The sequence below is a fragment of the Oncorhynchus nerka genome, linkage group LG18 (assembly GCF_034236695.1).
Source record: "Oncorhynchus nerka isolate Pitt River linkage group LG18, Oner_Uvic_2.0, whole genome shotgun sequence".
Taxonomy (NCBI): Eukaryota; Metazoa; Chordata; class Actinopteri; order Salmoniformes; family Salmonidae; genus Oncorhynchus; species Oncorhynchus nerka.
The window spans coordinates 51881099-51897105 of NC_088413.1; the positions used below are offsets into that span (position 1 = coordinate 51881099).

The 16007-nt window shown below is 45.1% G+C and overlaps 1 protein-coding gene across 1 annotated transcript in view; it reads right to left on the reverse strand.

Annotated features, from left to right (window-relative positions):
• Positions 1-983: 983 nt before the first annotated feature.
• ccdc88c (coiled-coil domain containing 88C) overlaps positions 984-16007 on the reverse strand; it is a 76773-nt gene continuing 61749 nt past the window's right edge. The window contains exons 23-32 of the mRNA XM_029687838.2: positions 13967-14110; positions 13390-13576; positions 13136-13281; positions 12935-13024; positions 12385-12662; positions 9996-10202; positions 8054-8128; positions 7858-7926; positions 7355-7602; positions 984-4395 (exon numbers count right to left, since the gene is read on the reverse strand). Coding sequence (XP_029543698.2) covers positions 3388-4395; positions 7355-7602; positions 7858-7926; positions 8054-8128; positions 9996-10202; positions 12385-12662; positions 12935-13024; positions 13136-13281; positions 13390-13576; positions 13967-14110 — 2452 coding nt within the window. The 3' untranslated portion in view covers positions 984-3387. The remainder of the gene's footprint in view (positions 4396-7354; positions 7603-7857; positions 7927-8053; positions 8129-9995; positions 10203-12384; positions 12663-12934; positions 13025-13135; positions 13282-13389; positions 13577-13966; positions 14111-16007) is intronic.

The window sequence follows — 16007 nt, forward strand, 5'->3', positions numbered from 1 at the left end:
TGTTTGATGGGGTTGAGGTCAAGGCTCTGTGCAGGCCTGTCAAGTTCTTCCACATCAATCTCAACAAGCCATTTATGTATGGATCTCGCTTTATGCACAGGGGCATTGTCATGCTCAAACAGGAAAGGGCTTTCCCCAAACTGTTGCCACAAAGTTGGAAGCACAGAAGCATCGAATGTCAGTGTATGCTGTAGAGTTAAGATTTCCCTTCACTAGAACTAAGGGGTCTAGCCCGAACCATGAAAAACAGCCCCAGACCATTATTCCTCCTCCACCTAACGTTGGCACAATGCATTCAGGCAGGTAGTGTTCTCCTGGCATCCGCCAATCCCAGATTTGTCTGTCGGACTGCCAGATGATGAAGCGTGATTCATCACTCCAGAGAACGCGTTTCCACTGCTCCAGAGTCCAATGGCAGCGAGCTTTACACCACTCCAGCAGATGCTTGACATGGTGCATTATGATCTTAGGCTTGTGTGCGGCTGCTTGGCCATGGAAACCCATTTCATGAAGCTCCCGACAAACAGTTATTGTGCTAACGTTGCTTCCAAAGGCAGTTTGGAACTCTGTAGTGAGTGTTGCAACCGAGGGCCGGTGATTTTTACGTTCTTCAGTACTCGCCGATCCCGTTATGTGAGATTGTGCGACCTACCACTTTGCGACGGAGCTGCTGTTGCTCCTAGACTTTTCCACTTCAAAGTAACAGCTCTTACAGTTGACCGGGGCAGCTCTAGCAGGGCAGAAGTTTGACTAACTGACTTGGAAAGGTTGTATCCTATGACAGTGCCATGTTGAAATTCACTGAGCTCTTCAGTAAGGACATTTTACTGCCAATGTTTGTCTATGGAGACTGCATGTGTGCTAAATTTTACATCTGTCAGAAACAGGTGTGGCTAAAATAGGCAAATACACTAATTTCAAGGGGTGTCCACATTCTTTGTAGGGCTACACTACATATACAAAAGTGAGTCAGGAGAAACATAATTTTACAAATCTTTATTTAAAAAGGTTTCCATTGTTTTTGGACAGAAAAGGTCTATGTATCTACATTAAGCTATGAAAACATTTGCAATATTTTCATTTCAGTATCTGTGCATGTTGGTAGGTGTGTCTTTTAGAACTCCAGTCATTTTTTAGTAGTGTTTGGTCATGATTATCAAAATCAAATCTCTAACCTACTGTACATTACACACAGTAACTGTGCACCAGTTAGACAAAACCTTAGACACCTGTACACATGGTGATGGCACACATATTGTGCATAGGTGTTGTGTGCGCGCACACACACACGAGATTCAATGCAAAACAGATGATATTTCTCTTGGGAATGCCAACCATACCAACCTTTCATCAATCTGAAGAGAACAGCTGTGGAAGGGAAATTTGATTTAGTAGAGAAAAGTGCCAAATATGGTCAATTTTCATGCTCTATATAGTCATCTGATGCATTGTTACACTGTAACAAGCAGACTAATCATCCACCTAATACAGGAGTCTAATTACAATTTTATCCACTGACTTTTTACGAATACAGAAAACGCATCGATACTTTTTAAATTAATGAGGTTGTGCACAATTCAAACACCACCACCCTTACAATGAAACACACACTGTTCACTTCACAACAAAAACATTTAGGTGAGAAAAAAGAAAAAGAAAAAACATGCAGATAAACTGTAGTTCTCATCGAGGGGAACATAAATACATTGAGTCTTATTGCCATTTTATAGCTGGGTAGCAGACAGTCTCTAAAAAAAATAAAAAAAACTTACATTTAACACTATCAAGAACTCAAAATGAAAGAGACAAACCCTTACCCCTTGGTCGACAATGTACTCGTTTTCTGTAGTAAAAATGTATCCAGTGTTCAGACTCATTATCTACTTCATTGTATAGTGCTTTTTGGAATGATTTTGGAAAATAATATTCATCATATGCATATAGAAAACATCAAAACTGACAAGTGTTCTACTGTATATAGCAGGGCTCTCCAACCGTCCTGTACGTTTTCACTTCAACCCCAATCTAGTGCACCAGATTCTAATAATTAGCTGAATCAGGTTAGTTACAACTGGGGTTGGAGTGAAAATCTACATGAGGGTATCTCTCCGGGAACAGGGTTGGAGAGCTCTGGTATAGACACTAGTTTCTGGGGGCATTCACGGTGGTCAGTCATGGACAGTACGAAATATTTCACCGTTTTATTTCTCAACCTGACCAATCTCTAACTCTCATCTTCATCCGTTTTAATCATCATGTCACCATTTCCATCTTTGTCCATATTTTTTTTTTTTTAACTCACTTTCGCTCCATCTCCATCACTTTCTCAATCCTCCTTCACTCCTTTCATTTAAAAAGTAGCCCCTCTCTTGCTACAAAATCCCTGCTTTTTCTCTTTTCGGAAGTTGGTCAGTGCGGTGCTCTCTCCCTCTACTTTCTCGTCCTCCCTCGCGTGCACAAGGACAGATATGGGATGAATTACATGCTCCCCACAAGCCAGTTTCACAAAGCCCATAGTTTGGTCACCCACAGGCCACAACAGAAAACAGTATGTTCAAAGTTGGAGCAGACCTTTTTCCAGTAATGTGTTACTCCGAGGCTGTGTTGAGACAATCAAACACTGTCTGTCTTTAAGCTCCTAAAGATGGAGGACAGAAATTACCATGCAATTACTCTGGGAGTGGTTCTTTTCTCCTTCCCCAAAATGTTTGTTTTTCAGATTCAGAATATAACTTCTTGGACAAGGCCAAGGTTGTATATACAGTGCACAGAGAGCTGAGGGGAATCAGTGGTGTCCAATAGAAAAATATTAAAATACATTCGTCGCTCCCTAGTGCCTTTCGTCTTCCTCAAAGCATTCATGTGTTAATGTAACTGCGATACTGGTGGTCCCTTGGTCATGCAAATCAAAACAACCATATGTTTTGCCAGCTGGGTACAGGCCCCTGTTGTGTGTTGATTGAGGTGGTCTCTGTGTGGCAGCATCTCCTTTATGAAGCTTTAAAGATAGAATCCGCAGTAGGGGGGAAACAGCGCCACTGGCCGCCACACCAACGCCGTTATTGTTTTTGATGCAGAGCTGAGAAGATGTTGGTAAAAAAAACAAACAAGCAGTACATATTTTGCTCTCCTGTCGTGCGTGTAATGATGTCGGAGGGGAAAAACAGTGTTCGTTGTGTGCAGTAACTTCTTTGTTGTTGGCGGTTTCACCATTAAAGATTACAGTTAGGAAGTTTCAAACAGTCCGAATCATAAAGGATATATCCAATACAGTAAGGACCAGCCTAGGAGTGCCAGACAAGACCAGGCCAGACATCCTGTGGTTTAGCAGGAAGAACAGTGTTTGTACAGTACTGGGGCTGTGGTCTGTAACTACACTAACGGCTCCTAGACACAGCCATATTCATACCACACAGTCTGGGGGTCGTTATTGGGGTCTGGGGAGGCAGGGGTGCTCGTGGGGGGCTCCCCTGTGCCACAGCTCAGCCCACCTCCTCCTCCTCCCACCTCCGGTTTCTTCAGTAACGGGGAGTTCGCCTGTAGCCGCGCCTCTCTGCGCTGCACCTCTTCCTCCTGTGCCTCCTCCAGTCTCAGAGCCGGCACTGCCCTAACTGGCGTCACCATGGCAACCTCCCCACGATGGTTCTGCTGATTCTGCTGGGGGTTGGGTCGTCCCGGTTGTTGTCCGGTGCTGGGTCCATTGTTCCTGGGGGCGGAGCCTGGTGTTCTTCCTCCGTATCGCTCGGGCTGCAAGGATAGGGAGGAGGAGTGGTGCTGGGGAAGGGTCAGGCAGAGTGGTTCCTCTTTGGGTGGAGCCAGAGGCAGCCTGCGGGGGTCTATGTCCGAGGGTCCTGCTAGCCTGGCAGAGTGGGGGCGCTCCCTGGCCATGGCTCCAGCCCCAGGCCTCCTGACCACCCCGTCCACACTTCCACCACCTCCACTCTGGCTGGGTGAGCAACCTGCCTCCCTGTCTGTCCGGTAGCTATCTGGACCGTTTGAGCGCAGCAGGTCAGCAGAGGCTAGGCTGAAGGTCCGAGACAGACTGCTGCTGCCCAGACCACCTCCACGGGGTGCAGGAGGTCCCAGGGGTGAGGGCCACCCCCCTGTCCCTAACCCGTTGCTGGCCCGGTTGGGTAGGGTCTGGGACTGGGGTGTGGAGGTGGATCCCTCAGGGAGCCGGACGATGGGCCTGACGCTCTGGCCTGGTTTAGAGTTCCTGCCTGGCACCTCGCCGGCCCGCTGGAGGTCTGTGTCTCTCTTCACGGTGGGCGTGACATAGCTGGTTGGGGTCTTGGCTCCATCTCTCAGAGCGGGCCGGCCGGAGGTGGATATCTCCCGCTCTCCTGTTCTGCCGAAGTAGTCCTCCATCAGGTCCTCCTGACTGCCTGTCTGCACCTGAGGGGAGGGATGAGGGAGACGGACACACAGCACTTAGATGAATCAAGGAAGTAGACTTCAACACCAAACCCTTATCACACAGAGGGAATCCATTCCAAAGCTATTATTGTCCATGTTCAACTACCTGGACTACTGTACAGACACAACATGGGACTCAGGACTGATCCAATCAGTGAAGTGCTTGTTTAGATTGTCTATTGTTAAACAGTATAAAGATTCCTGGAAATATGGCCCATGGGTCTGTCTGCCTATGCCTCTATGATGCAGATTCATTAGGGAATGTGTTTACAACACCAGGGACCAAACACACCTCACCGCAGCACTATAGAAATGATATTACATTCATGGAAAGACAAGCAGAGCGGCCCGCTGCTCGCAAGGCCAACAGCCAACGACATGAGAAAACAAAGCTAATCTAATGAGGAAGAAGAAATGCCTTCATAAACAAAGAGAAGTATTGATTTGGTCTCATCTACCTGCACCATTAAAAATAGAGGGACTATGGGAGGTAACACCACTGCTCAGATGTTGATTGATACAGCGCTTCGGGATGCAGGTAAATGCGAGTGCGTTTAGGCATGAACACATCTCGATCACATTTAGTCAGGTTTGTAGGCAAAAACTTTAGGCGTGTTAACCCATTTTACACTGATTTAGGTGGTTAGTCAGGGAAGTGAAAATCAGATTGATCTCTACATTCTTTAAAACAGAGGTGGGAAGAGAACAAGAGACATGGCGAAAAAGAGCGAGAAAGAAAAATGTACATTGTGTGGTGTTGAACCCCCCCTGTTGCCACAGTATGCCCACTAAAGTGATGACCATTTTATTTACATTTACATTTAAGTCATTTAGCAGACGCTCTTATCCAGAGCGACTTACAAATTGGTGCGTTCACCTTAAGACATCCAGTGGAACAGCCACTTTACAATAGTGCATCTAAATATTTTAAGGGGGGTGAGAAGGATTACTTTATCCTATAAATCCTATTTATCCTATTTATCCTATTATTTATTTACTGTGTGAGTTAGGAAGTGAGGTGAATGGAGTGTGTAGATGTGCACGTCCTAACATTTAATCTACAAAAGCCTGTCAAGTGAGGTGAATGACCAAAAACTAACAGTGCCACCCATCCATCACCCTGGCCTGGTGGTACCAATACAGAGCCTCAGTCAGAGGAGCTGTTGGTGGAGAGGAGTTCTCCTGCAGAGGGGCTGGAGAGAGGGAAGCTGTGCTTTATGTAGCATCACTTCAATTGAAGCCACAACGCCTTCCCAAACCTTTCATCCATTTCTCTATGACACTATATGCTTATAGCTGGTTGGGAAAATTAACTCAGAATGTGTCATATTAAACTAGAAGCTATATCCACGATTCCATCCATGCCAAACCACCATACATCACCTTATGGCATAGAACGTGCAAGTTCGTACAGTGGTTGATGTACAGTGCATTCAGAAATTATTCAGGCCCCTTGACTTTTTCCACATTTTGTAACATTACAGCCTTCTTCTACAATCAATTAAATATCTGTATTTGTTTCATCAATCTACACACAACACCCCATAATGACAAAGCGAAAACCGGTTTTAGATTATCTTTGCAAATGTATTAAAAATAAAAAAAACAGAAATACCTTATTTACATAAGTATTCAGACCCTTTGCTTATGAGACTCGAAACTGAGCTCAGGTGTATCCTGTTTCCATTTATCATTCTTGAGATGTTTCTACAACTTGATTGGAGTCCACCTGTGGTCAATTCAATTGATTGGACATGATTTGGAAAGGCACACACCCGTCTATATAAGGTTCCACAGTTGACAGTGCATGTCAGAGCAAAAACCAAGCCATGAGGTGGAAGGAACTGTCCGTAGAGCTCCAAGGCAGGAATGTGTAGAGGCACAGATCAGGGGAAGGGTACCAAAAAATGTCTGCAGCATTGAAGGTCCCCAAGAACACAGTGGCCGCCATCATTCTTAAATGGAAGAAGTTTGGAACCACCAAGACTCTCTATAGAGCTGGCCGCCCAGCCAAATGGAGCAATTGGGGGAGAAGGGCCTTGGTCAGGGAGGTGACCAAGAACCCAATGGTTAATCTGACAGTGCTTCAGAGTTCCTCTGTGGAGATAAAATAACTTTCCAGAGGGACAACCATCTCTTCAGCACTCCACCAATCAGGCCTTTATAGTAGAGTGGCCAGGTGGAAGGCACCTAAATTACTCTCAGACCGTGAGAAACAAGATTCTCTGGTTTGATTGAAATCTTTAGCCTGAATACCAAGCATCATGTCTGGAGGAAACCTGGCACCATCCCTACAGTGAAGCATGGTGGTGACAGCATCATGCTGTAGGGATGTTTTTCAGCAGCAGGGACTGGGAGACCAGTCAGGATCGAGGGAAAGATGAATGGAGCAAAGTACAGAGACATCCTTGATGAAAACCTGCTCCAGAGCGCTCAGGACCTCAGACTGGGGTGAAGGTTCATCTTCCAACAGGACAACGACCCTAAGCACACAACCAAGACAATGCAGGAGTGGCTTCGGGACAAGTCTCCGAATGTCCTTGAGTGGCCCAGCCACAGCCCGGACTTGTACCCGATCTACCATCTCTGGAGAGACCTGAAAATAGCTGTGCAGCAACACTCCCCATCCAACCTGACAGTGCTTGAGAGGATCTGCAGAGAAGAATGGGAGAAACTCCCCAAATACAGGTGTGCCAAACTTGTAGCGTCACACCAAAGACTCGAAGCACCTTTGGCAGCAATTACAGAATCAACAAGTACTGAGAAAAGGGTCTGAATACCTAAATGTAATCAGTTTATTTTTTATACATAAAAAAAAAAACATAAAAAAAAACTGTTTTACTTCATCATTATGGGGTATTGTGTGTATATAGAGAAAACATCCACATCCCAAACCATTCATCCATCTTCCTATGACACATTATCCCTCTATTCTTACAGTCGGTGGTGAGAGGGTGTTGCTCTCCTCCAGGAACTCTTCCAAGGTGACCATATCGCTGCCAGGGGAGGAGGTTCGGTGGCGGCCCGGCCGGGGTGCACTCCTCTTGGTCGGGGTGTGTGTATGGGTGTCGTAGGGAACCGTGGAGCTCCGGGGGAGAGACAGGGAGTGGGAGACGTCGTGACTAACGCCCACTACGTCATCACTGGACAGGCTGGCAGAACGGCTCTGCAGGCGCTCCAGGGAATCTAGATGTACAGAGGGAGGTAGAGAGGTAAAGATAAACAATCAGGATAAGAGATACAGTATTGCTTTTTAGTCAACTAAACGCTGAAAACGACTTAAATCCACAGTGGGGGATAGTACTAGAAAGCAGGCTAAAACAATGGCCCTGAGACATGCCCAATATAATGACAAATCTGGTATAGAAATCAGTTAAATATAAAATGGCATCTATTGAAGTAATTTGCAGGGTTTGCAGATGGGCATAATGTTGGTTGTACCTTTGCAGTTAACAGGGGAGTTGCTGCTGGAGGTGTTGCGGCTGAGCTCAGCAGAGCCTGGTCGATAACCTGCAGAGAAAGAGACAGAGGCGGGAAAGAGAGCAAGAAAGAATGAAACAGAGCGGGACAGAGAGTGAAAGGGAGCCCAAGGGTCCAGCAGCCGTCTCAACTTGTATTGATCAGCCTGGTCTTTTACCTGCGTTTCCATGGATACTGCTCCCAAACAGGGCGTCGGGGGAGTGAACCCGGGGGTCGTCCTCGTGGATAAAACCTGCAGAGCACAGAGGGAAGTGAGTTACTCCGCCACGTCATCACATATTGATACGAGAGATGAAGGTATGTGTGTTACGTGTCATTTGTCCCAACAGACAGGTAACCACACATGCTGATACTGTCCCACTTTACAATTAAAACTGTGCACACTAAAAGGGCAGTAGTGTTTAAGGATGATTAAGGGGATATTTCTAAGCTGTAGGAAAAGCCCATGTTTATACACAGTAGATCAACTATAGATAACCCACTTCACTTCTACATACTGAATTAAAATGTTGCTACTGATTAACATAATGTAACAACTGGCTCTGTACGATGATGTCGCCTTGAGCCACAAGGCTCCTTCCTGTAAGTGTTTGTGTAACTATTCTCCAGTTGATGGGACAAAGTTCTGAGATTGGACCACAAGGTTTCAAGGAAAGTAAACAAATGTTCCGACTGTGATTATTGACTAAGGATGGCAGAATTATTCCAAAACACTGATAACTGACCTCTTGGTAGACTAAGTGACGTGTCAATTTTCAGCACTGCGCTCTGGGAGATTAGGGATTTAAGTCACCCGTTTGGTGTTATTCTGGAACACTAGATAAGTTTCCATCCAATTGGCGACAGATTTTCATGCAAATATTCTAAAACCTGCATTTAAAAAAATGCATGTTCTCTCACTGGAGGTACGCGTCCATCAAACTGATTTCTTGTGGATAAAATGCTGTGTGTGATAACGCAGTGCACATAAAAATCACTTTGGCGGTGAAGTTTTCATGCACCGAATTTAAAGTTCAATGCCATTTCGACCGCACTTGCTGTCTCACACTCTGAATGAATGCTTGGCTATGAAAAGCCAACTGACATTAACTTCTGACCTGTTCCACCCTCTACAACCACTGATTATTATTTGACCCTGCTGGTCATCTATGAACATCTTGAAGAACGATCTGGCCTTAATGGCCATGTACTCTTATAATCTCCACCAGGCACAGCCAGAAGAGGACTGGCCACCCCTCAGAGCCTAGTTCCTCTAGGTTTCTTCCTAGGTTCATGCCTTTTTAAATGAGTTTTTCCTCGCCACCATGCTTCTACATCTGCATAGCTCACTCTTTGGGGTATTAGGCTGGGTTTCTGTATAAGCACTTTGTGACAACTGGTGACGTAAAAAGGGCTTTTATGAACACATTTGATTGATTGAATGGGGTTCCATCACATTTGAAAAACTCTACCGATGGCTTTGTCACAAAAACGGTTGCTATAAATTGCAAGCTTGCCCAATCTGGTTTTGGAGCATTCTCTCTAGACAACAGGTCGCTAATAAAGTGGACGGGATAGGTTATGAAGAGATCCGGATAAGAGCAATATAATGTATTTGATCATTCGCAGCCAAGCGTCGATCACCATGTCACCAGCATTCAAATAATACCCTTGATATTTATTGTAAATTTGCATCAAGCTCATCAGTTAACCACCATGAAGTTGAACTTATTTAATCTGCCTACAAACGCAACGCTTTTCCACATTGTTGTGGTAGTACAACATAGCATATCATCACGTGACTCCATATCGTGGGCATAAAGGACTTCCCACCGCATAATACATTTTACCGACTCAAAAACATCACAACATGTCAAACAAACAAATTGTCTGTCAACATTTATGACATTGTACAAACATTGTGGTTCCATCACATCCGTCTTGATTTAACGGAATTACTTTACTTAACTGTGAATGGAAACTTAATTACTGACTTTAAAGAGACATAAGCAAACGTGTAGTTTCATAGAAAGAATATACTGCAGATCTACACTACATCATGACATCTTAACATTGAAGGTGGCAGCTAGTCAGTAAATGGGATTTGGGGCCTACCGTACCTTTGGGTCTGCGTCCAGGCCTGGAGCTCGAGTTGGGTGTCAGGCCTGAAGTGGAGGTGTGGTTGGCGAGGGTGGAGTGAGCAGCACCCCCTAGCTCCACACCTCTTCTTCTGGCGTAGAGCTCTTCTGTGCCATTGACACTCTCACTGCTACCCCCTGGAATTCGGTACAGCTCCCTGCCTCGGGACACTCCACTGTCGTTTAGTGCTAGGGGAACATTAACAGAGCAGTTAGTATCTATGATGGTACCACATCCGTCCAAACAAACAACCCCATTCTCCACACAGCAGAGGCAGGTGAGCTGGAGGCTGCTGGACAGTGGACAGTTAGGGCAGGTAGACAAGTGTGTGCTAGAGCAGTGAAGCGTAAGTGTCAGCAAAAGCTTTCAAAGGACACAAGTGGACTCTATCTGCACATTTGCTACAGTACACAATGATATACAATAGTCTCAACTAGCATTTCTTCAGTCAGACCACTTTCCAAATGGCAAGATACTGTACGCACATCAATGGTTTTTAGACCTACAAATGTTTCTATCTGATCAGTCTTTTTTTTTTTTTTTTACCAAAGAATAAAAAGCTAAATCCCTTTATTGTAAGTCAGACTGAACCCTGGACTGCTGAGACCGAATAGAACACTGGCAGTTGTACTATTCTATAGGAAGTGAAGGCTTTGGCAGTTTCCTGTCTGATTCTAACTCTCAAGAAAGGAAGAAAGTGAGAGAGTTAGAGTGTGTGGGTAGCCTACAAGACAGTGGTGTCTCAGACAGCAGGATGTCTGGTAGGCTACTGGCTCCGGGAGGGTCTGGTTCTATACCTTAGTCTTATTGCGTTCCCTGCTCCCTCTCTCAGTCCAGCATTGGATTGGTCATTTATGCAAACATCACTGTGTTAGTAGTCTCAGACATCAATAGATCCAATAGAACAGCTATTCTGTATTTGTGCAAAGGGGATAACGCGAATGTTGTGGAGGGAAACGAGGTGGACAGAGAGTGAGGCTAAAGCGCATGGCAGAGAGTGACAGACAGATAAGAGTACAGGATATGGAATAAATGATAGGATAATGTTAGACTGTGGTGCGCGTTTGACAAGGAGAGTCAGAGTGTGACGCTAGCTGGAGGCATTCGTATTATCAGCAACGTAACACAGGCTAACACAACGCAGCACAGACAGCATGTGCACACATCACTCCCCAATGTCGCATTTTCTATGCACTGGGATTAAAAGCACAACCCTTTAAACAGCAGTAAATATTGCAGATTGCCCCTGTAACAAGTTCTCCTCTCATCACCCCTCCAGCCATGTGCAACATGAGATTTATACCAGCTGCCAGACTAAGAGACACAGCAGACAGAGTAATTGCCTTCATTGGGCTGGTGTCGTCGCTCTTCAGTTGCCCACTTTACATGATTAAACATCATTTGACAGACACACAGATCTCATTTTCACAGAGAGAGGCAAAGCTGCTGGCTGCAGTAAGGGCTGGCTGCAGTAGGGGCGGGCTCTAATCCAAAACAGGGCTACTTACTGCAGGGTCAAGCCAGAGTCCAGAGTGGAGTGTGCAGGGTATGAGGCTAGAGGCCTCAAAAGGTTAAGTTCAGAGTTCAGTTTGTGTGTGTTGGTATGTGTGATAGTGTATGTTGTGATGGGAGGAACGTGTGCAGTAAGAGGTCAGTTTTCTGTAAGTAAATTATGACAGAGGGCCAAAAAGTTAAGATGTTGCAGATTAAAAAAAAAAAAAAGGGGGGGGGGGTGAGTGAACATGAAGATGACGAAGATGGTGGTGGTATTAGAACTGTCCAATGATGGGCAAGAGAGGCTCGGTGGTACAGGTGGAGATGTCAGAGGAGGACCAGAAGCGAAGTTGTCTAGAGAGAGAATGCCGTGAGAGAGGCGTCTTGGGAACCTTCATTTTCTCCTGGCTCTTACTCCTCAGAAAACCAAACCGCTTGGCTGCTGTGACGGGGAATACCGCTGGCAGGGCTGGGGGTGCTGAATGATAGGGGATTATGTTATACACACAATGACAAAGAGAAGGGGGAGAAAGAGAGATGAGTGAGTGAAAGAAAGTAGTTAACTACATGCATTATATTAATGAACAGAGTCCAAAATAGTTCAACAGAGAAGATGAAGAGTTAAAGTATTAAAATGTTTAGGCATGCAATAGATCCTCAATGAAGTAGTAGATAATGAAGAACATGCAAGATGAGTTGGAGGGGGAGGAAATGTGAGATTGTGTGTAGCTAGAGCTCCCTCTTGTGGTAAATAGAACTGTATGGCCTTGACACCTTTCCTTATTCAGTTAAGAACAATCCTGGATGAGTAGACGAAAATACACTGCATTTTCCTTTAGTTCCCCAACCCACCCCCCACCCCCGTGTCAGTCTTACCTCTGCTGGAGTGGGTGGGGGTGAGGGTAGGAGAGTGCCCCTGTCCGTGGTGGTTCTCCTCCTGAGAGTGGTTCCCCACAGAGTCCAGGCTGAGGCGGGACTGGCGGGGGGGTAGAGGAGGGGGAGGCAGGGGGGGAGGTATGTCAGGGAAGTCCAGGGTGGGAGGTTCAGGCAGGGGGATGTCTGGGGCGCTCCGCACCCTCTCCCTCGAGCTGTCCTGTCTGTTCTTGGGCTTGATGAGTTTGGCCAAGGCCTTTGCCCCGGCCCAGTGGTTCTTCCTGACAGACAGGAAATCACAGTTTCACTCAGACATCCATCTATCCTCAGGCCATAGGTCATCTTCACTTGCGTCATATTTCTTTCCTGTCTATGTATGCTCTAGGGCCCACAAAGTAAGCTCTCCACAAGTGGCATAGCTAGGGTCAGGAGGGTTTACGGCCCATGTGACCTGACCAGGAACAACTCGGGGACCTAGGGCTTGCTAAATGCATCCATTTGTCATCCTATTCCATTGACTTAGATTAGCAAGTCAAACTGTAACAAAACTTACTTTTTAGGGGTTGGATCATAGAACTTGTACTGGTCCATGATCTTCTCCTCCAGCTTCTCTTTCTGCCTCCGGAGTGAGTTCAACTTGTCACTGGAAACACAGGATTTGTTCGATTTATTTATGTATTTAAACAAATCAAATTCCAGTAGAAAATATCTCCCTCTATATACCCGCACGTGCACACACACACACCCTACTCACATGTACTGTTTTTGCTCTTCGTGGTAGAGCTCCTTGCTCTCCATGGTTCTCTCCAGAAGGGTCTGGTTCTGTTGGCTCAACATCTGGATCTGACTCAGCAGGTGGTGGTTCTCCTCCTCCAGGTTCCCCTTCAGACGCGTCAGCAACTGGGACAGAACACACAATAGAGATGAGCTGTTTTATCTTAGATATAGACAGTCCCTTGTGCAGTAGCTCATTGAGGTCCCGGTGTGGTCTTTCAGTCGTCTCTGTACCTCACAGTGGTTGTCCAGCTTAGTCATGGAGATGTCCAGGCCCTGGTGCTGCTCCTTCATTGAGTCGTATCTGGCCTGCCAGCGGTTCACCTCCAACTGAGCTCCATTCAGACTAGTCTTCAGCTCCTTGGTCTGCACCTGCAGCCCATCATACTCCGCACGTAGCTGGGTATGTGTCTGGGTCAACCTTCAGGGAGTGTGGAGAGACCGTATGGAGAGACATGAGTTCCTGGTGCTTTGCAAAACAAATTCATCTTCAAAATACCCATTGTAGGGTCAGCTAGTCAGTGTTGTAGTTAGTTAATTTTGTTAGATTTTTGTTGAGGTGAGTTTAGCCATACTTATTTTTTCTGCCAACTTGGCAACAAAAGCCAGTTTAATCTAACTGTAGTGTTAAAAAAACATGGCCAAGTGTGTGTAGCTGGAGAAAGATAGTTAGAAACAGCCATTACAGTATGTAACCACCAGAGGGTGCCAGGGTCAGGCTGTTCTTGGGCTGTTCTCTATGTGGTGCTTTGAAAAGCTGTAGTAGGTTGTTGGTGCTGTATTCAAGTGCTGCTGTGCTGACTGAGCTCACCTGTCCACTTCCCCCCTCAGGCTCTGGTTCTCCCCCAGGATCAGGGCGTTTTTGTGGATCTCCTCTCCTAGACTCTCCCTCTCCTTCTGGATGGTGGACTCCAGCGCCTCCATGGCATCTTTCTGCTTCAGGAGCACTATGTACCTGCACACAGAAACCCAGACAGAAAAACAGAAACAAAGACTGGGTTAAAAGACCATTTCTCCTCGGAGGTCAAAGTATTCCGACCCCTTGGATTTCATTTTTTAATGTGGGATTAAAATGGATTTGTCATTTTTTGTCAACAATCTATACTCTATTGTCACAGTGGAAGAACATTTGCATAAATAAAATTGTCATTGCATAAGTATTCAGCTCCCTGAGTCCATACATGTTAGAAACACCTTTGGCAGCAATTCCAGCAGTGAGTCTTTTTGGGTAAATCTTTGCTCACCTGGATTGTGAAATATTTGGCCATTATTCTTTTCAAAATTCTTCAAGATGTTGGGGATCATGACAGTAATTTCTATAGTATTTCAAGCGAATTTAAGTCAAAAGTGTAACTTGGCCATTTAGGAACATTCACAGTCTTCTTGGTAAGCAACTCAAGTGTTGATGTGGCCATGTATTGAAGGTTATTGTACTGCTGAAAGGTGTCCTCTCCCAGTGTCTGGTGTAAAGCAGGTTTTGCTCCAGGATTTTCCTGTGCTTAGCACTATCCCTTTTCTTTTAATTCTGAAAAACTCCTCAGTATTTGCTTATGTCAAGCACACTCGTACCATGATGCAGCCACCACCATGCTCGAAAATAAGGAGGCAGTTAAATGACAAATACATTTTAATCCCACTTTGTAACAAAATGTGGGGGAAAATCCAAGGGGTCTGAATACTTTTGCAAGGCACTGTATGGTGCCTAATTAACTGTCCCCAGGTTTTGTATTGTGTTACATCTAAAAAAAATAGGCCATGGCAATCCCATCCCATATAGATTCCTATTACCACCGAAATAACAATATCGATACTGGGTCCGACAAGAGCTGGATGGAAAAGTCATGAAGTATTGAGCATCCATGATATATGTGGTGGTGTGTTCAAAGAGCTGCTAAGATCACAGATCAAAGCAATCCCATCAGGTTTGTCTTGATTCTTTCATAATTTCCAAAAAATTAAAGAAACTGACTGGAAAAGGGAGGGACTACCTCAGCCTGTCCAATAAGAACCTCTCATTTTAGTTGTGTTGAAAAACATTTAACACGTTTTTCTACGGTGTACCCTAATGAACACAACCCAGGCCTTTGAGGCATATATGGATCATCTGATATTCAGGCTGATTAGGTCCTTGACGGCACAGCAGGCAGACTCTTCTAATCCCTGGGCCTCAACCCCGGGCCCCAAGGGAACCTGCTCCATTATTTAAAAAAGTAGATAAGGAGAGATTTTTAGTTAGCCAGCTCAGCCACGTCACATCTCACATTACTCCATTTAGACTGATGTGATAGTAAGCTTCCCAATAGGACCATTTTTCCAGTACAGGACAGTGTGTGGGTTCTCATCATGTCTCTGTGTGTATGCGATATTAGGGCTGGGCGATATGTCCAAAATATTATATCACAGTATTTTAAGTATAAATTTAAGTATAAAAGTACAAATAATTTCAAATGACTTATATTACGCAAACCAGATGGCACCATTTAAAAGATAGCCAGGGGCACACTCCAACACAATTTACAAACAAAGCATTTATGTTTCGTGAGTCCTCCAGATCAGAGGCAATAGATAACCAGAGATGTTCTCTTGGCAAGTGCGTGCAATGGACCATTTTCCTGTCCTGCTAAGCATTCAAAATGTAACGAGTACTTTTAGGTGTCAGCGAAAATCTATGGAGTAAAAAGTACAGTATTTTCTTTAGGAATGTAGTGAAGCAAAAGTTTTCAAAAATAAAAAATAGTAAATTACAGATACCAAAAAATGGACTTAAGTAGTAACCAAAAGTATTTTTACTTAAGTACTTTACACCACTGCTCAATTGAGAATTTCCACACGGCCGCGTAGAGCTGCACACT